The sequence below is a fragment of the Monopterus albus genome, unplaced genomic scaffold (genome assembly GCF_001952655.1).
Source record: "Monopterus albus unplaced genomic scaffold, M_albus_1.0 scaffold92.1, whole genome shotgun sequence".
Lineage (NCBI taxonomy): Eukaryota > Metazoa > Chordata > Actinopteri > Synbranchiformes > Synbranchidae > Monopterus > Monopterus albus.
This window is the reverse complement of record NW_018127972.1, coordinates 654,571-675,959: the sequence shown is the minus strand read 5'-3', so window position 1 is coordinate 675,959 and position 21,389 is coordinate 654,571. Positions and strand designations below refer to the sequence as shown.

The window sequence follows — 21,389 nt, the reverse complement described above, 5'->3', positions numbered from 1 at the left end:
CCAAAAAAAAAAAAGCCACTGTACAGTAATGTCAGAGCCTTTTTCTGATTTCACAAGGAATATATTATTGACTTTCCAGCACTGAAAAGCATTTTTTTTTAACCACATGACCACCTACCTTGGTGTTCTCGGGTGGTCACTGACAGGCATGGTGGTAGAGCAGTGAGCCATGGTTTGGCTGGCAGAAAAGAGAACCCATAAAAAGAAACACTCAAAATTTGAGCCCATATCATTGAAGCCTGTCTACATGTAAAGATGCTGACCCCCCCATCCCCCCACCCACCCACCCACTGTCTGGAAATATGCCAAAAAGCCTTTTCTGCATGGTGACAAGATGCAAAGCTGCAGAAATCTACATGTAAGCTTTTTACCAAAAAGAATATATTCAGATGTAACTCCTTTGTAAACACCAACATTTTGATTAGTAATTGTAATTTACTTACATTTTTTCCTTAGCAAGTGTAATGGATAACAATTATTTTGTAATTTAGTCATATAAAACCATTACATCCATTCATTTTGATTGATTACCAGACTGTTCCTGAACCATTTCTCGATAACTGCTCACATTTTTGTGTACTGTATTCTAAAATGCTACCAGCTGCTTTAATGGTGAAAAACTAAAGTGCCATTCACTAGACTCTGTATTGTTTCTTTAGTGTTTATTGCTTGTTGTCAACTTTGCTCCCAGGATTCTCTCCTCTCTGCTTCTCTTCTTGCACTGGGATTCTCAAAAAGTTAAAATGGAGACTGTGTGATACAGGCCTGTGCTATGACCACACATGTGTGCACACACACAGGCATGCAGAAATATATGAGCTGTAGATGGAGGAAGAAGAGGCAAGAGACAGAAAAGGAAAAGCTGTCCCCTCCCCCAGTGCTTTTTTTTTTTTTTTTTCCACACTTCTCTCTCCACCCCCACCCTCCTACTCTGTCGAAGTGGGTGTGTGCAAGTCAGGGCGGTGCCATAAGACATTCACTGCACCCACTTGCATGGTTTGGAGTTATGTGTTTGTATAGGGAGTTGTCACAGTAGTTGTACATTGTGATGCTGGGTGGGAACCTTTAAGAGCACTGTGTTTGACAGTTTGATGGACTTTAATAGGAGAGATGAAAGGAAAAGGACCTAACTGTAGAACTGATTATTCTTGGAGAGAAAGACAAATGCCACTTACTCTGACATGATGATTGGTAGTTAAAACAAATGTAGTTTTAGGCCACTAATGAACTAAAATGCTAGCATATTTACTGACTGAATCATCGATGTTTTAGCAATTCTGATTATTAAAGCTTAAAAAAAACTCCTTATTTTCAGGCCAAAATGTCAGCGTGCTGTAGTGAGATTTCTAGGTGGATGGTAGAGAACCTTCACTGTGGCACTGAGCTGGCAGGGAAACAGCTGGGGGGCTCTGAAAGTGAACAGAGCACCAGTCAATATAATGGCCCAATTTGATGGAAGAAAGGTGAAAGCCGCCTTCAGTGTAGATGCCCCCTCCTCATCATCTCAGCCCCTCTCGCTGCTGAAAATAGCATTTCCTGTCGCATGATGACACAAAATTCACACATGCAATCTGAGATTTTTTGTCTTTGTTGTTTGAACTGAATTTAAAGACTTTGTTTTGTTGAGCGGGTTTTATCGCATGGAAATTTTTTTACAACATGACATTGCTAGCATAATGCTGCTCCCCAAGCAAATTACTTTCATTTCTGTAAATTTAGTTGATGGAGAAGGATGCTGCATAAATTTACTCTTTATTTGTTTTAGGTATTTTTTCATTGTTCAATGTATGTGCACATTCCAAGAATAATTTATAGTAATGAATGTGATTTAAAAAAAAAAACAGTCATAATGTTGATGGACTTGTTTGCTGGTCTTTCATGTCCCTTAGTTTTTCAGGTCTTGGTAAAGAAAACCTGTCCTGTGATGTCAATGTCAAGTAAGTCTGTACAGCAAATATAAAAGCAGCAATTATCTCTGACATTTGGTTACACAATCAGGCTTGTGCATCAAATGTCATGCACAGAAACATATGTAAAGTTCAATTTGAACTCTATTTAAGTCAGAAATGTATCCAGTTTGTTGTTCCTTCATTTGTATGTTTGAGCATTACTGTGCAGAAGGATGACTTTGTCTACACATTCATCTTCAGGCGGGAAAAAGTTTCTCTTTGTTCACCTTAAATGTCAGTTTCACGCATGGAAGTACAAACATCACCTTTTAACAACTTGTTTAGAAATCAGTGATGGTGTGGTTTGGAAACTTGAAGCCTCTGGTTGATATACACTGTAAATTGATGTGTAATCGCAGTGGGAGACGTGTCCGGTAGTACTGCTAGTAGTTTTGAAGTAAATATTTGTATATTCATACATGAGGGTGAACTGATTTAATGTGTTTTTTTTTTTTTGTTTTTTTTTTTTACCTGGTTATCAGACATTTTCCTATTTAAAACAAACATCAGATGCAAGTTATTAATCAGAGTATTTTTGTCTTTCAACACATCTGGAGAGAAGCCAAAATTTTAACTTTAATATTTTAATTTAAAAATGGATAAATGCAGAAAAATGGAACAATTTGCAAGCTTTGAATATTGGGGTGGCAGGGGCAGTTAAAAGACTGTTGTGTGGCCATATAACGGATCACACAACATACATACAGGGGCAGTGGGAGAGGGGGACACCCAAAATCTGCTTGGGGCCCCAAAAAGCATTTAAACAATTTTGATTTCAACAGTGTATATGTGGATGCAAAAACAGGGACTTTATTCCAGTAAAACTATTATGTTGTGGTATATGTTCTACTGCATGACACTGTATTAATAGCAGTAGTTCAGTAGTAGCAACGGTAATAGGTATATGCAGCAGATTCACATTTTTGGTGTTTGTCTTCCTTTTTTTCCACTGGCCTGCTCAAGTAAACAAACTGAGGAAAAATGAAAATGTCTGTGTCGGTATTAGTTTCTCCCCAGATGAGGATTTCCTCAGTAATAGTGCAGTAACTTGGTTTGAAGGACTCCCCACAGTAGAGAGGAACAGAGTGACTCAGTCAGCCCTCTGCTGTTCAAAGCTGCAAACAAGGGGATGAAATCCAAAGAGGCGAGGCTGCTGTGTGCGCGCACGCACGCCTGGCATTACTCCCACTGTGGGGACTGAAACCTGTTTACACACTAGCGGTGTGGGGACTCGGCCTGCCTCGTGGGAACCCAGATGCTGGTCCCCGCCATGGAGATTATTGAGTTTTAGGGTTACGATTTGGTTTAGGAGTAGGGTAAGGGTTAGGATTAGGCAAGAGGAAGATTGTCCTCACGAGGAACAAAAACAAGCGCCTCTGTGTGTCTGTTTGGAGACGGGCCCCTTTCCGTGCTGCTTGTCCATAGGCTGCTGTTGGTCCCGCCTTGTTCCCTACTGATCCCTAAAGTAAAGTGAATGGTGACGTCACCTGCGCGTGCGCACACTCGCACGCACACAGACTTGTCATTTAGACAAAGCAGGAACTCCGTCCTTCCCTCCCGTCTCCCACTTCTCTCCCCCATTTTGTTTTTGAAGAGGGGAGTAGAGAGGCTAGGCCCCGGTCCATTTAACCTTACAGGAAATAAACCTTCTAAAAATGTTTGTTTGTTTGTTTGTTCGTTCACATCAATAGTTTGTTGCGGCTGTGAAGAAATGACAGCACATGTTGGCATTACGGAGTGAAGGACTGGGGAGGGCGTTTACCTTAAAACATGTTTACTGGTTCTGAACAACCAATCAACAAATCCAACAGAAGATTTATCGTTTAGAGAAAAACTGCAGGCAGAATGAGCAAAAGCGTTGTTTTTGACCATTAAGGGTTTAAAGAATGTATGAGAGTTAGAAATTTACTCTCTGCTCTTATGATTATAGATTTTTAAAGATGAGCTGTTTGTCAAGGTTGAGGCACATTTTCTTGTTGTTAGAAGATGGTGTAATTTGCAGCATTAAAGTTCAATTTAGTTTTTTTTTTTTTACTCTTACATTTCATATAGGATCATACATGATTATTAACAATCATTCAAGCTATAGGCAGACTTTATAATAAAAAGATAATCAGCACACAGGCTTAAATTGCTGGTCCTGTGTGATGAACATTTAAACTAATGTTAAAAAATAATCAGATATCATTAGTGCTTATACACAACTGCAACATATTTTTCCTCGTTATTTGCTAAAATTCCAAAAGCCTCCTCAGTTCCATCGGAAAAAACTTACAGAAGGAAATTGAGAGAATGATTTTAGCTTTGACAGAAACATGGAGGTAAGAATTAAAATGTTTATTTAGAAACGATAAATGCCTATTAAAAACACTTTAACCCTAATCCTACTCTAATATAGCCTAAAAGTACATTCTAAGGTCCTAACATGTACAGGTGAAATGATTTTTCACAATTAGTAGGTGTCAGAATTTCTTTACTGGCTAACCTTTTTCAACTTTCATATTTGAAAGTTTCATTGTCCCCTTTAATTTAATGTGAAATCAAAAACAGAAACAGAAAAAAAACTGGCAAACCTTTTGTTCACATTTGAACAATTAATTTAAAACAAAAATATAGGAACAATCCAAACTGCTTCTTGTTCCAGCATTTAGTTTTTGACTGGAATTCATTTCCTTTCACTTCCTTGAGCTTGTCACTGTTTCTTTAAGCAATTTTCTATTTATAGTTTTATATTGGTGAGAAAAATCAAATCAGAAGTTATGATAAATGTGTTTTGAATGAATTTGTTGTTGCTATCTTAACAAGTGTGCATTCAAATATGGGGCAGTGACACTGCAATTCTGTTATACCTAAAATAAATTCACAAATCTCTTTGTTATTTGCTTAATTTAATGTTGTTGTTGTTTTAGTTACAGTTTTGTGGTGGGACATCTTAATAAAAAATGTTATTTGGCATTCTTGTTTCTAGACTAATTGTCTTGAAAAAGTTTCTTCACTTTGTTTAAAAAAAGTTTGTATAGCAACAGGAGAAATATTTTTTTCCATATCAAATAATAAAATTCCAGACATACTGTATAGCATTAGAACTATGTGCCAGGCACCACTGAGAGGGCTCTAATAGCCTATCTTTAAAAAAATAAAGCTGTTTTCTAATTCCAAAACATGTTCATCCATGGTCAATATCTCGTTTAGAAAACAATATTACTGATCTTGTTTATATGTGAACATTATCCTCGACAACTGTGGTCAGTGCAGGGAGCGTCTGGGTGACTGACGTTAAGCCACGTCTCCTTATGATTTACTTTAAGGGCAAACTATTTAAAAATGTTACAAGAATCACCCTTTACCTATCCTAAAATTGGTCCCAAACGTTTCTTGTCATACACTCTCTGCCATTGTTATTCTATTGTTTAAAACAAAGGAAAAAGCACTATTCTGCCTATACATATTAAAACCAGTCTCACCACGGCCGCCACGCTGCCACAATGCCCTGGTGTCAGCTCCTTCGGTTTTAAGTTTTTATTGCAGCTGAGATTAAGCACCGTCATTTCTACCATACAAAGACAGATAATTAGCCTTCAAATTTGCCTTGAGAACATAGCGCTGTTGTATTAGCCTCTTTGTTTTTTTAACAGCACTTGTTTCAGTTCTCTACCACACCGGAGGTTCGTTGTCTGAGCCTGCAAATTAAAAACAAATGTGGTCTATGCCTAGAATGGCTTCGGGTGTAATTCAGTGGCTCTTTGCTTTCGACGACCGTGGGTGTTCCTGTAGGTAAAAAAACTATTTTTTCCCCCCATAGCTATTCATTTCACAACATTTAGATGCCTAGTATGAAAAGTAGCACGGGGTTTTAACCGGAGCTCCCGTCACTAAAAGCGAGCGGAAAACCCCACAATCTTCACCCAAACCAGGAAGGAAATGTGTTTCTTCCCTCACCGCTGCCATACAAACCCCCGTGAAGTATTTCAGGCGTGAGCGCTCATGGCACACACTCAAAAGCACACGGACCCTCCTGTTCTTCTTCTTCCTCTCTCCCTCTCCGTGGGCTGTGAGCTACGGCCAGCCCCTCCCTCTGCTCGCGCCTCTGTAGTAACTCCCGAGTAGTTTTTACGCACTTTATGAATGAATGGGCACGCGCGCGCTCGTGCGCTCACCTCTTCTACAACAACTTCACGTCCATACAGAGATGCTCGTTGCACGCACGAGACGAAAATTGCCCCTGTACAATCTGTGCTCGCCGCTATGTTTTACATATATGTCGTCCAAGCAGGAGAGGATCACAGGCTGTATTGGAGATGGAAAATGATGCGCGTGTCTATGCGCGCGCTCGGAGGGAGCTGCGTCCCTGTTTTAACGGCGTATCTTACATTTGGTTTCTTGTGCTGATACAGTAGACTACAGCTTTGATTTAAATAGACTGTTTATCTACCTATTCTGCCCCAACATAACACTTAAGCTATTTATGAATCCATCTATCCCTGTGCATCCACTGCAAACAGTGGAATACAACACGACATGGAAGGCGAAGGCATTGTTGCGCTGTAGCTGGCTGTGACAACCCGCCTGTCCTCCTATGTGCTATATGTGGTCCCTTCTGGTGAGTTCTCCGTTGTCATGTGACTGCACACTCATTGTAGTAAATGGGCGTTGTCTGATCAAGATGGCCGCTCACTGGCTCTCACGTGTGTGTAGGATGCGTGCGCGCGACAAAAGCAGGCTCAAAAAATTAGGTTTCGATCACAGCGTGTTTATGCAGGGAACCGTATGGAAATGCTGCCCATATAGAAATAGGCACAGGAACTCTTGATACGTATGATACTGTCTTCAGACCGACTCTGGAACAATCTCTTCGCCTCTTGTATGTGGATTATCAACGGACAGTTGTTTACAGTCACTTCTAAAGCAGATATGAATAAATAGGAGGTTCAACTCGTTGGTTGGCGTTCTTTGCTGTATTACTAGTTATATCACACGCCTTTAAGGGTTTATATCATACTCCATATTGCAATAATGTTGAAGGTGACGTGGTTTTCTTTATCCTTTTGTGGCTTTTTTCGTTTCCTGTCCTTTACAAGCATTAGGGATACAATCTTAGCAGCTGTAATAACTAGAAAATAAAGGCTCACGTCAGAGATGAACGTGGTAGTGCCATAAATGTATTTTGAACGGTGAATGTTAGCTGAAAAGGTCCAGGAGAACCCCTTCATTGAGTAGACGTTTCAAAGCTACAAGTTCCCTATAGCTTGTAAATGAAAACCATAGATTCACTGCACTGCCTTCCTGCTGTTCCTCTCTCGACCAGTGTGTCCATAACATGAAATGGCTATAGGCTTTACAAAATGGCGAGAAGCCTATAGGGAGGGGGGAGGGGAGAGCTGGTGACGATGTTGAGCACCAGTCAACAGCTCCTCTCAGTATAATATGCGCCTCTTGGCTGGGTTTTACAGGATTCAAACAGTCCATATTTTTATAAGTGGTTTTAATTCTTATTCAGCCATCTTATTACAGAGGACTAGGCAGCACAGGCTCATGGGTTTGCCTAATTTATACCACCTTGTGTTTCCTTTCACAGAAATTATAATTCTCCACTAGGTGGATGATGTGAATATTTCAGTTAAGGGTCGAGTCAGTTCCACCTTCTTAAAATGGAGACCCACCCTATCCAAAATGGAGGCCTGTCGCACAAGCTGCAGACGGGGTCAGAGTGGAGAACAGAGCCTGAACTTTGACCCAAGCTGTTGCACCCTATTCCTCTCTTTCCATTAAATGAATTCCATTGCTGAGGCCTCCCTCTCATTTCAACATATCTGCTGCTTCATGTTAAATAGTAAATTCCATCACACTGCCTTTTCTCTACCTGCAGCAGTAGTCTGTTTTTTTTTTCTTTTTTAATTAAGTGATTAATGAAGTCACAAAGAGGGAAATCTACTGATTCTACTGCATTCTCATCATTTCTGCTCTACTCTGTTTTGTCTGTGTATGTTGCTTAAAAAAACACACACAACCAACATACATCCATATAATGTATATCCACATTATGTGCATTTGTAAGAAACAGTACAGATAAATGAAACCGAATATGTGTTTTAACAGAAAACTGTTCATGCTGCCATTTTTAGGACATAGTGAGCAATTTGTAGTTTTTCTTTTACATTTACCTTCTTATAATAATACCAAGACATAAGAAATAAATAGTCCTAAAGGGAAAGTAATGCAATTATAATAAGTGAAACTTAACAGAAGGCTATTCATCTATCTCTCTCTCTCTCTCACTCATACACATCTATCTTTCTATTGATAAATAAATATTGTATACACCTTTGCAGTTAGCATCAGCGCTGGTAGCTCCTCCACATTGCACACAGTGGCATCAATATCAAGATTTGATTGGACAAAATGCACCCTTAAATAGAGTTTGGTGGACCAATGGGATTACAGTAAGGCCTTATAACTCTGTGCCAATCAGAGGGTGATGGCACCTATGATAGGGCATCTTTGTTTCTGCCTCACTCTGCATCTCTTTATTATTAATACTTTTGCATAATACACTCAGTAACGTATTTCACATTTTGAGTGTTTAACATTTGGTGTGGCAATATGTGAATTTTGTGAATGGATAGTCACTCTTGTGAGGGGAAGATGCAGGGATCAGAGTTGAATGAGTAGAAATGACTTTCAGAATGTCTTTGGACAAAGAATGAAGCAGATTTCTGATTGGCTGACACTGAAAGGTCATGGGCATGCAGACCAGCTGCCAGGTATATTACATTTATCTTAATCTAAAGTTACACAGCCAAGTGGAGTGCATTTGGAAAACGGTGTCGCCCTTAAGGGTTGCACAGATGTGTGAAATGACTACCCCTCCTCACTTCTTAAAAAAAAATCACTAGCTGGCCTGCTGTGCCATCTCTCATGCGGGATGTAGTGTCTCCTTTTTATTTTGACATCTACTGGCTGTGACATCAGCTGTCAGGCATCACTAACCTATAGAACCATGCAACAGATTCCCGCCCAGCATAATTTAATGGGAATTTACCCTTTAAAAATGGCCTTCATCACTGCTCTTTTTCACACTTCTGTATTTACACATATTTACAGCTGGAGGCTGCCACACTCTCCTCCACTGACTGATGCGCTCCGCTCAGGTTAACCAGCTCTTTCAGCATCAGAGCCTCCTCCTCCCTCTGACTCGTTTTCCTCTCTCTTTCCTTCTCCTGTCTGTGCTATTTAAAGCTCTCATAAAGTGTTACATCCACCAGATCTTCCTCTCCAGCCTTCAGCACTGAGGGAAGGCTGTGAGGAAGAAGACATAGCACATGTATCTGTAAACTATCAGTGTAGTGATATCTCAATAATTGTATCTGAAAGGTGATCAGTGATTAATATACAGCACTTATTTTGAAAGAGACTTTATGGGCTCCTTTACTGTCATTTGTATTAGCGTCAAACAGAAGTGTCTACATGCTACAGCTGATTGGCTATCTGATCTCAGCTGTCCTCTCTGCTCCAGTATTCATTCGTGCAGTGTCAGATTCACCTGCTTAGAGGACCGACTCTGCAGCCCCGAAACAGGGAAGGTGGTGTGCTTTGGAAGGGTCAGTGGATGGAGCTATGAAGATATTTCATTGAAGACAAGTAGATGGGGTGGCTGGTAATAAGATTAGTATGAATGCCTGATGATGGTATTTAGTTGATGCTCACCATTAGCAATAGAAAATTATTAGTGATTTTTTTTTTATGTTGGTTAGATAGCTTTTAAAATATTAATCCCCTGCACTTCTGTGCTCCTCTAGCTTGAAGCCAGAGAGGGACATTTGAGAGCAAGCTACACTGTAGGGGTTTTGTCGTGGGAGCAATAATGGCAACATCACCGTTTCTAGACATGTCTCATGTACTCATGCTAAACAGTATTTACAGATGGGACCCCAGGACAGTAAAAAATCCAGCCCAATAATGACCTTTAAACTGCTGTTTTTAGAGGGTAGTTGAGGCCATGCTTTCTGCATACCCTTGTGGAGACGTGGGATATGCACGTGTTCCTATTCACACTTTAAATCAAGGGTTTACCTTCTCTCTGCCTATGCCAATGTTTTCCAAGCATTCTGATACATGTGCAGTCAGGGCTTTTTGTTGTGCAGACATTTCTCTTGGACACAAATGTTTGCATGCAGATGTCTGCACTGAGTCTGCACAGGCCTTCTTGAACCTCAGAAGATGATAAACCTTACATCACTTGACCCTAGTGGGCACCCTGACACAGAAAGAATGAAAGCTATTTAGACAGTCTTTTTTTTAGAGGGCATTGTTGAAGAATAGATTGACATGCAGGATTATTCAGAGAGTTAGATAAGAAGTCTGACAGCACTCTGTCCAAAAAATATAAGGCTACTACCAGTGGCTGATTAGCTTAGCTTAGCATTAACACTGAAAGAATGGTGGAAACAGAACATGACCATCCATTCTACATGTCCATTTTTGTGCTAAGCTAACTAGCTAGTTATATGAGATAGAACCTTCCCAGCATGAACTGGGGTGGATTTATGTACATAATTCTCATTTTATGTGTTTGTGTATTTTACTGTTGTTACTATTCCACATTATGCTCCATTATGTTGTCCCCCCCAGATAAATTTGAGATTTTAGACCAAGAGTGATGTTGGTCCATACCCACAGGCATGTAATCACTAATGATAATATATATTGAAAAGTATTTTCAAGTGCTTAAGTAATTTCCAGTAAAGTGAATTCTGTATTCATGATTTAATATGTTGTTGAGGTGAAAAGACAGATTCCCATCTTCATGTCCTGTTCAGTTTCAAATGTTGTGGCTTTTTCTAGTTTTTGTCTTTTTGCTCTGGATTTGTTCTTTATTTAGTGTGCAGATTTCTAAATTGTGATAATTACATGAACATGTCATAATGATTTGTCAGTGATTAAAATGCTCATCTAAAATGTTAATTATAGCAACAGTCTTTCTTTATATTTCTATGAAACTGAGCCATTTGTATCCACAATGAGTTTGTGTGGTTCCAGCTAACTGACAATATGCTGCACTTTGTAGGTTTGGACTTTAATGACTTGTTCTGAAACAACTCCATATACAAAAGAACCAAAAGATCCAGGCTCGTGTCAAATCTTCAACAGTCTCATCTGGAGAACTCGGTTATTCATGTAGAAAGAATGGGGCACTTATCTTGAGTACAGGCTTCTAAACATTGTCAGTTTTTTTGGAATGGTTAAATCAGTGTTTAGATAGTTTCTTGTGGTACAAGCATCAGTATGGTCAGGGATGCACCGTTTGAATTGCTGTAAACATTTTCCTATTGTTCCATTCTGATTTGTATAATCTGGACCAGAGGTGCTGTGGTTGATCACGCTGTTTGTCAGTGAAGTCACTTGAGACCCCTGCAGATGACTGCTAATGCAGTGAAATTGTGGATAAAAGACTTTGTGATGTATTGATGAGTGCTTAGGTGGAACTGTTTGTGTGCACGTTGTTTTCCTGGGATTGTTTGTCAAGGTTTCGTATTGTCAGGCCCGGTCCAGCTGCGTCATCTTGACTTCTCAGTGTGGTCTCCTGTTGCTCTTGATGTCTTGATTTGATGCAGCATCCTGTGAAGCCTTATTCAACCCTTATGAGTGAATAAAATTACACTGAAAGTGAAAATAATGAGCATTCTGCAACACATTATAAAATTCTGCCCGACCTTAGCTCAACCACATTTATTCTTTTCCTTGACTCAAGATGAATGCATATTTTCCTGATTTAGTATGTGAGAATAGTAGTCATCACCTGCCATCTGTGCTCCTGGAAAAGATGCCAGTCAAGCCCATCAAACATGACTTTTTGGCATTTAAAATTTAAGACTATTTAAGAGCCTATATGAGTGGCATGACGCCACTGTTACTGTGTGTGTTCTATGAATGTGTGTGCTGCTGGGAACAGCTTTCATTGACTTTTCGGCTTGTAATCTGTTTCTGTCCTACTCAGGTTTAATCACATTGAAAGAAACATTACTGCTAACCACACTGTAACACACACACATACACAACGTTTTCCAGAAACTTTCATGTTAGTGTTATGCTTATTAAGCTACATAACTCCAGGTGGATGAAAGTAGGTGTTTAAAAAGAAAGGCTGTAAATCACAACAAGCAGTTGACAGCATCTTAGTGTGCATCCGTAGTGTGCAGCATGAGTCATAAAAGGTCCATTACAGTCAGAAACAATTAACTTTTCACTCTCATGTTGTTTTTTTTTTGTATTATACCTTTATTTATTCAGGGTAGGTTTTCTGAGAGGCCAGTCTTGTTTTCCAGGGATGCCCTGCCCACATTCACACCTGGAAGCTGCCTAGTATAACCACAGACTGACCTGTGGTAGTTGAGCAATTAAGGGCACTACAGAGGTGTTAATGAGCATGGGACAAATGTTGCTTTGTCACCTGTCCTACCCTGGTTTGGGGATTGAACCGGCAACCTTCCAGTCATAACCACTGTATCACGTATATAGCTGTGTTAGTGTAAGGTTTCCAAGCTCTCTACAAATCTTCAGATGCTGAAAAAAAAAGCACAACTGGAAATGTTTTCTCATATGGATCGACACTTCCTACCACTTAAAAAGCCAATGGATTATCTGAAAAAATACACGGACATAATGCTGAGAACAATGCAGTTTTTTTTGTATTTAATGAAAAATGTTGTAGATACATGAGGTGATTCCCTTATATTATCATTCCTCCGTCCTCGATTCTCACTCAACCCAAACTCATTCTGGTTTTCCACGATGAAGGATGTCCCAAACCTCTTGTTTCTACTCTGAGGAGTGAAGCAGCTGCCTGGAGGAGATATACCCAAGGATACACGAGCGCATCCTTTACGGAAGTCTCTTACAGATTGATACGCCCCTTTATTGGAAATCAGTTTGTGATTGGATGCTTCACATTGAGGAAAGCACGTCTCATGTCAGTTAAAATGTGTTTCCTCGTTCCTCTCTCCTCACATCTTCCCCTTGCATCTTTTCCTTGTATTTTCACATGGGTGGGACTAAGACGCAAGGAAAAAATGCAAGTGAGGGAAATATGTAGGGAATTAGGGGAATTGGGATTCATCTGTGGTTTTCACTGGACAGAGCTGATTTGTTTCACTGCACATCTGAAATATATTTGTCATCTGAGTCTGTTTAATGTGATTTATTCAATATGTAGAAAATGTTCAGAATGCTTATTTGTAAATTTTACATAAAGCAATTAACATTTTCACATGCGCTATCTTACTTTTTCATTATATTTCATATGACATATTTGTGAATTGAGATTTGTGAAAGTCTCATGAGTTTGTCTGAAATGGTGTTCCACATGAGTACTGTAAGAAGTTACAGTTTGACATTACAGTACCTAATCCCAGGATATTTTTATCGGCTTGTTCGCTTGACGGTGATTAACATTAGCTTGGCTGTGTTTAACTGGCAGGTTGGTATATGTTAGCTTGTTGCAAGGGGGACTTGGGGTGAGCAGGTTAGCCCTACCAAAAGACGAAAAATGTGTCTTCAGAGTTTTATTTAAAGGTAGTGTGCCACTGGCATGTCTTCACACAAAAGAGAGCAGACAGAGCTTCACAGAGGCTAAAATAGCAACTGGATGGTCAATAAAGGTTTGGTAAACCACAGTGTCTGGTTTTCTGTTTCTACATGTTAAATACAAGATGTGTGGAGGATTTGGGGTTGATTAAAGGCACCTAGTGAGAATTGCAAAAGTAATGAGTAATAAAAATACATTTGTTGATGAGTAATTAGTAGAGTAATATAATTACTTTTCCAAAGAGTAATGTGTAATGAATAACTCATTACTGATTTCAGATAAATTGCAGCACCGCAGAAAATTGTTTTGACGAGGTGTTTGCAACAGCAACCTGGAAATGCTAGTCACTACTAACTTGACTCTTTTTGGCTGCATGTCTTTGCTTGTATCTGGGGCTTTAAAGGCCTCAGTGTGTCTCAACTGAGTTGTACAGCATGTCAGTCAACAGCAGTTCAGATTCACGTTTTCTCGAAGGCATTCATGGTGTTGCACTCATCTGTACATATGAAAAGACTGCAGTACTTCCTGTATGTAAAGAAAAAAACAGAGCTATATAAAGTAGTGTAAACACTGTCTGCTTTCACACCACCACACAATTTGCCAATTACTGTGTAAATTGATGGTGGGTGGGGTGATTGTTGGATTGCCTGTTCTGGAAAGTTACAAAACTTACTGTTGCAATTAATCTTGTAGTAGCACTTAGTCTGTAAGTGCAGTAAGCAATTAGCTCCACAGGTGGGCGAAAAAATCGTTCTTCTATGATTCTAAATCAATTTACAAATGCTGAAAATGGATTTTTGTAATAATGTTGATGGAATGAAAAGGGCGTGATTGAAGCCAATGTACCACACAACAGCACCCAAACATAACAGTTTTATTTGTTCTAATGTTAGCTCATCTTCAGAAAAGGAAATAATTTCAGTGTGTTAATGACTTGATAATGAGGTTTGGAAGTACGGAGGACTGTGTGAATACTTCGTAGCCATCACCAAAAAACTGACACTAGCATATAGCGAACGTATTAACAACCAAGAGCAACTCAACAGCCAGTTTGGCTCAAGTGCTCAAAGAAAAGATTGTGTTTCTACAGACCTGTGCCTGTTGTGGATAACGCTGGCTTTCTCTGGTAGTAATGTTGCAGGGCAGACACTGTTCTCCACTACAGACATAACGTTAACAACAGAAAAGGGAATGTGAAGGTATTGTTACGCCGTGTTGAATTTTGGGTAAGCGCGCCATTTTGATAGGATTCCGCTCATTATCTGTCATAAATGTATACAACACATACATCTATAAGTTAATTTAAAAAATAAATACTGATACAGATGCTTCAACTACGTCCACTTTAGTGTTCAGTTTGACACAGACAGACAGAAATTGATTCATGTGCAGTGTTTGTGTCTGATGAACGCTGCTAACTAGCATTAGCTCCCAAAGTGAGAGGCGAGATCAGGATGCAGTCATTTTTCAGTCTGTTGCTCTCATCGACAGGATCTCTACATCCGCTACAAGTTAGCTACAGCCAGCTACAGCCAGCTAAGGTTATCCATTCTGAATTACCACAGTCAGGAAAGTAAGATCTAAATAATTTAAGAAAACTTTTAGTCAAATAAAACAAGAATGTATGGATTTAAATATCAGAATCAGCTTTATTGACCAGGTGTGTTGGACACACGAGGAGTTAGACTCTGGTACAGCGGCTCTCAATGCATATGTACATATGACACATATCTTCCACAGTGGCGCCCCTGTCCCAGTATTCAACACGGTGTGATGTCCCCTCACATTCTCTACCGAGCGCTCTGCTTTGTTCTTCCCTCTCCCCTATATAACACATGCACAGCTACCAAAAACCAGCAGTGGAAGAAGTAGGCTACTCAGATTGCTTACTGAAGTAAAAGTAGCTATATCACCATGTAAAAAAACTCTAAGTAAAAGCCACATACTTAAAATATTACTTAAGTTAAAGCACAAAAATATTAGCATCAAAATATAACCTAAAGTACCAAAAGTAAAAGTACTCAGTATACAAATTGGTACATTTATATTATTGGATTCTAATTATTGTGTTCATCACATTTTATACTACAGGTGGTAAAGGTGGAGCTAATTTTAATACCCTTATATACAAGTACTTTACATACTGCTGGGTAGAGGTATGTAAAGTACTTGGTTTTGATGCTCATCAGAACCAGTTCGCTTAACAGTCTGTTTATTAGCAGCTAAGGGTGCAAAGGACAGAAATCAGTTGTTTGACCCTTATTAGGATAAGCAGGGTAGATAATGGATGGATGGATAAATTCTTTTTGAATCAAAAATTGTTCTAATTCGAATCAAATTGTGTTTGTCATTGTATCACTCCGTGGTTAATTTGGTGAAAAAGAGTTGGAACCTAGAATTAAATTTAGAGCCAAGTTGAAGGAGAGAGACTGTACCAAGAACTGAAAAAAAGGCTATGTTGATATTGATTTTACTCTTAAAAGATCATGCCGATGAGGTTTACATACTGACTCTTCTCTAGTCATGTTAAATTTTCCGACTATTAAAAAGCAGGACAATACCCTTACACCCAGACAAACAACTCGCTGTGGTCTCTGAACCCCCACTGACTGGTCTGAAGAGCTCTGACCCTTGGCCTTTGACCCCTCCTACAGGCAAAGCAATTCTCTCCTCCTCTCTTCTCTTTCCATTCTCTTGGCTTCTTTTCTTTCTCCTCCTCTTTCTCTCTGGCTCTTTGTTCTTCTAGAGGCCAGAGCTGAGCAAGGATTTAATGCCTTCACAACTGCAGTTTTTACGTTCAGCTTCAGATAAGCTTCAGTGACAATGTATTTCCATCTTTGCATATCAATAATAAGTCAGGGAACAGGGTCTCAGCAGACTTCTTTCTTAGATAAGTGGTGCAAATATATTTATATTTAGCAGCAAAACATTTAATTCCATCAAGCTGTTGCCACTGTTTCAAGGAAGCATTATAAAATCTATTACATAAAGATACTAATGCGTCAAATATTAATAATATTGTGCTATACACTAAATGATAGCAAAATTCAACATTATGGTTTGTTGAAACAAAAATGTAAAATTTTACTGATTTACTGTGAAAGATTACAGATTTAAAAGATTTCCAGCTTAGGCTGACAGGAGGTGGGAGACCTAGCAAAGCTGGCCATACCTACACAGGTAAAGGGAAAAGATTTAAGTTGAAACAAGATAACAGATGAGTGAATAAGCACATAAGCAGATGTGAAGCATGTTGTATTGTTGGCCATCTGCCCTCCCATCTATCTTCTTTGCCCACCCATTCCTAACCTGTTGCTATGGTTTCAACCAATAGGGTAGGCTGTGGGTTGTCAGCTGACGATGCTAGGGGCCAAATAAGTTCACTAATGGTGGCTTAATGGGGGTTGGGATATGTGTGTGGGGTGATGGCTTTGTTTGTCTATACTTGTGCAGCCCAAAATCCATGGGTTACTATCTTCACGGGGACCGGAGACCGGTCCCCACAATGTACTTTGTTGAATTTTACGAAAATGATAGGGTGTAAGGTTAGAGCAAGTGTCGGCTTTGGTTAAGTGTTAGGGGAAGGGTTAAGGTTAGGCAAGTAGCAGTTCTGGTTAAGGTTAGGGTAGGTCTCTTGGGAATGAATGTAAGTCTATGTAAGGAGAGAGTAAGTGGCAAAAACAAGGATAGTGTGGTTTGGAATGGTGTAGGAAAGGATAATGGGGAGTTGAAGAGTTGATACCAAAGAAATTTGTGCATGTGTAGTGGGGTCTTGGAGATGCTTATGGTGGAATGTGTGTCTGTAGAAGTGAGGAGAAGGGGACTGGTTTTGTGTGTTAGATAGGTTGGGGTGTAGAGTGAGTGATACATCTGAGAATTGATCAAGGATCAAAGGAGATGTCAGGTATTCTCGATGCACAATAGGCTATTCATCTGTGCTGGAGCCTCCTGGAGGTTTGGGTGGGGTTTAGCTGGAGAGGTGGACATGGGGGTTGGTTTTTGTTGGGGTTTAGGGCTCAGCTGGGTGGGGTGCAGGGTTGGATAAGGAGCAGTAAAGATAATAATGCGTTGTAAAGATGAGACGCTGTTTCACATTTAAGCTATCTAGATTGATTTCCAATGAGTTCCACAGCAGAAAATCTTGGTTTCCAACATGTGCACCGCCAAAGTAAGGCAACTTACATTTGTGCTAAAGATTAAGGAATTTAAATACATGCTATAAAATCTGTATGTACTCTTTTTTTGTGCACAGATTGATTGATTAAAAAATTTGATTGCCAGGTCGATTATTTAGCATTTACTCGTTCAGATTCAATAATGAAAGCACAATTGATGAAAACCTTTTAGTGCCCATCCGTCATCTTTTGACTGAACAGTACTTTCAAGTATGACAGCTCTCAAGAGATTACAAGAGTCAAAACTTTAGCTCACAAGAAAATGAATGTATGTGTTGAATGCTGATGGGAGAGTATTACAGGGACGATCATATTCAACAGTGAAGCATGATGAGACAGCCGAGAATTTGTACACACATATACGGTTACAGTGATGTCAGCACGAATACATTACCAAACCTTCCCACGCACAAAAACTGACCACAGCAGTTGGACTGGAATGTCGGATGATGGACGTGTAGACACGGTGTTGGAAATGATGTGGCCCTCCTATTCCCCACCTACCTGCAGAGATGTTTCGGTGGTCATGTCAGAATCACAATCCTTATAGCAGCCAAGAACATGATATTTCTAGCTGTCTATCTGGGTTCAAATAGATGGTGGTACAGATGGTGGAGGGATATTAGGACCTCATGGGTGATGTGTTGAAATGATATAAGACGTATCTCCCTGAGAAAGAGACAGAATCCCCAAATGGCTTACTCATATACTCCACGACTACCATCTGTGAGCGGTTAGAAAGGGTTGTTTCCAAAGTAGCTTTTGAGCTTAAACTTGAGTTCCCAGCAGTCAAGCAAAAATAGAATAACTGATGATGGAGTACGGTGTCTCTATCTGCTCACTTGTCCCAAAAAGAAGTGTCTGTTTCAATTAAAATGAAAAGACGTGGATGCAACTTGTACTGTCTGCATTGCATCATTTGACTTGCAACAATTGACGCTTGATGATGTGCCCATCTGGGGAACCAGTGAGATGAAATCGCTGCTAGTATGCTTGGCATCACAAAACTTACTACTTTCTTTGAGTAGATTTTTTTTTTTATTTGCTAATGTTGTCTCCTTCTTCTTCTCTCCACAGGACCAGGAAACTGCAGATCAGAAACATTCCACCTCACCTGCAATGGGAGGTTAGTTCATCATTCACACAGTCTGTGACTTCACGCTGCTTTGCAGTAACATTACATTGCTGTCAACATTCTCTCTTTTTAAAAATGTGTCATATTTGGTATATACATACATACTCTGCTAAACAAACAAACAAAAAAAGACAGGCCCTTGTGCTAGAATCTGTGACCAATGACAACACAGACATTCTGACTTTTCATGTAGGCTTAGCTGACAGCATTGTATGCAGTGCCAGGTTTTCAATGATGACTTATGTTGAATGCAAAGAAGTGCACAACAGCACTGGACGATATTTATTTGGTACTACATTACGAGGTAATATACACATTATGCTGATGCTCTATCCCAGATCAAATAATCAAACTCTGAAGATGTCGTTTCTTTTTCCTACATTTTGTCTGGAAGCTGATGAAGAGGGGCGTCGTTCATCTGTAAAACCAGCTCCTGCATCATTTTCCTCTCTGAGATTTAATGGTGGGAAGCTGAAAAAAGTAACATGTTCATGAACTCCACGGTGCAGAGCCGTGTGTTCAACTGCCCTCCCTCCTCTAGCCACTGCCACCTTGTTTACACTGTGAAGAATGGAGGCAGCGGTGGCACGCACTCGCTATCTGAAATCACCTTAAAAATCCACCCCCCCTGTCCTCTGGTGCTTGAGGTTAGAAGCTTGAAACGCCACCCATTCTGACTTCACAGAAAATGTTTGTACCACTTGAGGCATGTGTTTGTGTGTGTGGGTCATATTTGCCTTTACTTCAGTGGGGGGGTGACTGTACTTCCTCAAATTTAGGTGAGTATATGTTTGACTGCTTAAATCACTGTGAACTTTGCATGGAAATCACCTTCATTTAAAGCAGCAAGTTACAGAACAGCTGAAAGAGGAGTCAGATATAATGTACTAATCATCATATATTGATAAACGTATGGGCTAACCATTATAAGCGCTAACCTATTGATTGTTGGTGACTAATTGCTGCAGTTACAGTATGTCTCCTCTTCAGCTGGATGACTAATACCAGCTACAGTGACATATAACAACCACAAGAAGCACACTGGGTAGCCCCAGTAAGGACGGCAGAGTGCACAGGGTGATCAGGAGGCCCTGTGTGAACCGCTGTACAACAGTATTTTAAACTGCACGGTTTCAGGCAATTGCATTTTAAAATGTTATAATATACTGTACACTGAAACATTAAAACAAAAGGGATGTGAATAACATAAACTGAAGTGTTGTATTTTGAAAACTCTGAAATAACCCCCCTCTTTCAGAACCAGTGAAAAAATTCACACTTCATGCACAAGGACTGAGCAGACCTGTGTCCAATCAGGTTACAATGTACTGATTACCTGTATCTGATACATTTTAAACCCTAAAATAGATCAGTTTTTCTCTTTATGTCACTCCGTCAACTAGTGGATTATTCTAGGAATAAATTAGACCAGCTGTTTCCTGAAAGGCCAAATAGAAAGTAGTAGTAATACTGGGCACTCAGCAGCCCCAAATTTTTCCAAGCAAATCTATTCACTCCACTTTAAAGAGCTGATTCATCAAACAGCACTGAATGCAGGAGAAAGGAATGTTCGGGGATCAGTGTACTCCACACATGCAGTGTGTGTTTGTGTGTGCAGCCTTATTGTTTTTGTGAGGGTGTGGCACACTGCCTGTCTCATCTGGCAAGCAAAAGCCTGTGGGAGTGGCTCGGTTTCTGCGTGTGTGAGTGTGGGTGTGTGACGGAACCTCTCCGCTGCACTGGTCCTGCCAACTGTGTCCACAAGGGGGCGACATCTCTCCGCAGAGAGGACTGAAATGTGTCATTTCTATGTTTCAGAACCTTAAGAAACATGAAGGGTTAAGTGTCAGACTATCCCCAGATATATGAGTAATTATCAGACAAACCCCCCAAAACCTCAAAATAAAAGTATTTTAGTTTAAGTAGAGGATTCAAAGGGTGCAAACCTTGGATAAAATTGAAAAAATGAATCTGTAAAAGTTACCGTAGATGTTCAATTCATAATCAGGCACAACCTGTTTGATAACAGGCTCTTTAGCAGTGTGTGTACAGTATTTGTACGTTGTATATGTTTGTAGTGGCAAAGCACCAGAGGAAGCAGAAAAGAAATGTAAAACAAATCTTTAGCTTTGCTTTACAAAGATTTTGTGGAATCACCACCGTAATCTACATCAGTATTTGTGTTGTCTTTGAGCAAAACAGATACTTCATGGCTTGTAAGTCATCAGCCTTTAATAGTTAATAGATAATATATAAGCAGCAGTACAGTTCACTGGACAAATCTGCATATCATAATGATATATTTCACTTGCATTATTTATTTGATGTACTTTTTCTACCAGCACGTTTTCTCTCTTCAGTTTAGTTTTTCATTTCAGTCAATTCCCTGTTGTTATATCCTTATTTTATTTTATATATTAGCACAATATTAGATTGTTGTCAGTTTCACAGTAATTGGTAAGATTAAGGATTTCACATAAATTTAAATGAACTTGAAAATGAATCACATGTTTTAACACAGTAATATCACTGAGTTCTTTTGAACAAAT

General features: G+C 39.6%; 1 protein-coding gene across 2 annotated transcripts in view; it reads left to right on the top strand.

Moving 5' to 3' along the window:
- Positions 1-21,389, top strand: part of igf2bp1 (insulin-like growth factor 2 mRNA binding protein 1) — a 56,822-nt gene that overhangs the window by 22,784 nt on the left and 12,649 nt on the right. For both annotated transcript variants that reach the window (XM_020608360.1, XM_020608359.1), the window contains exon 3: positions 18,783-18,831. In XM_020608360.1, the coding sequence (XP_020464016.1) occupies positions 18,783-18,831 (49 nt within the window). The remainder of the gene's footprint in view (positions 1-18,782; positions 18,832-21,389) is intronic.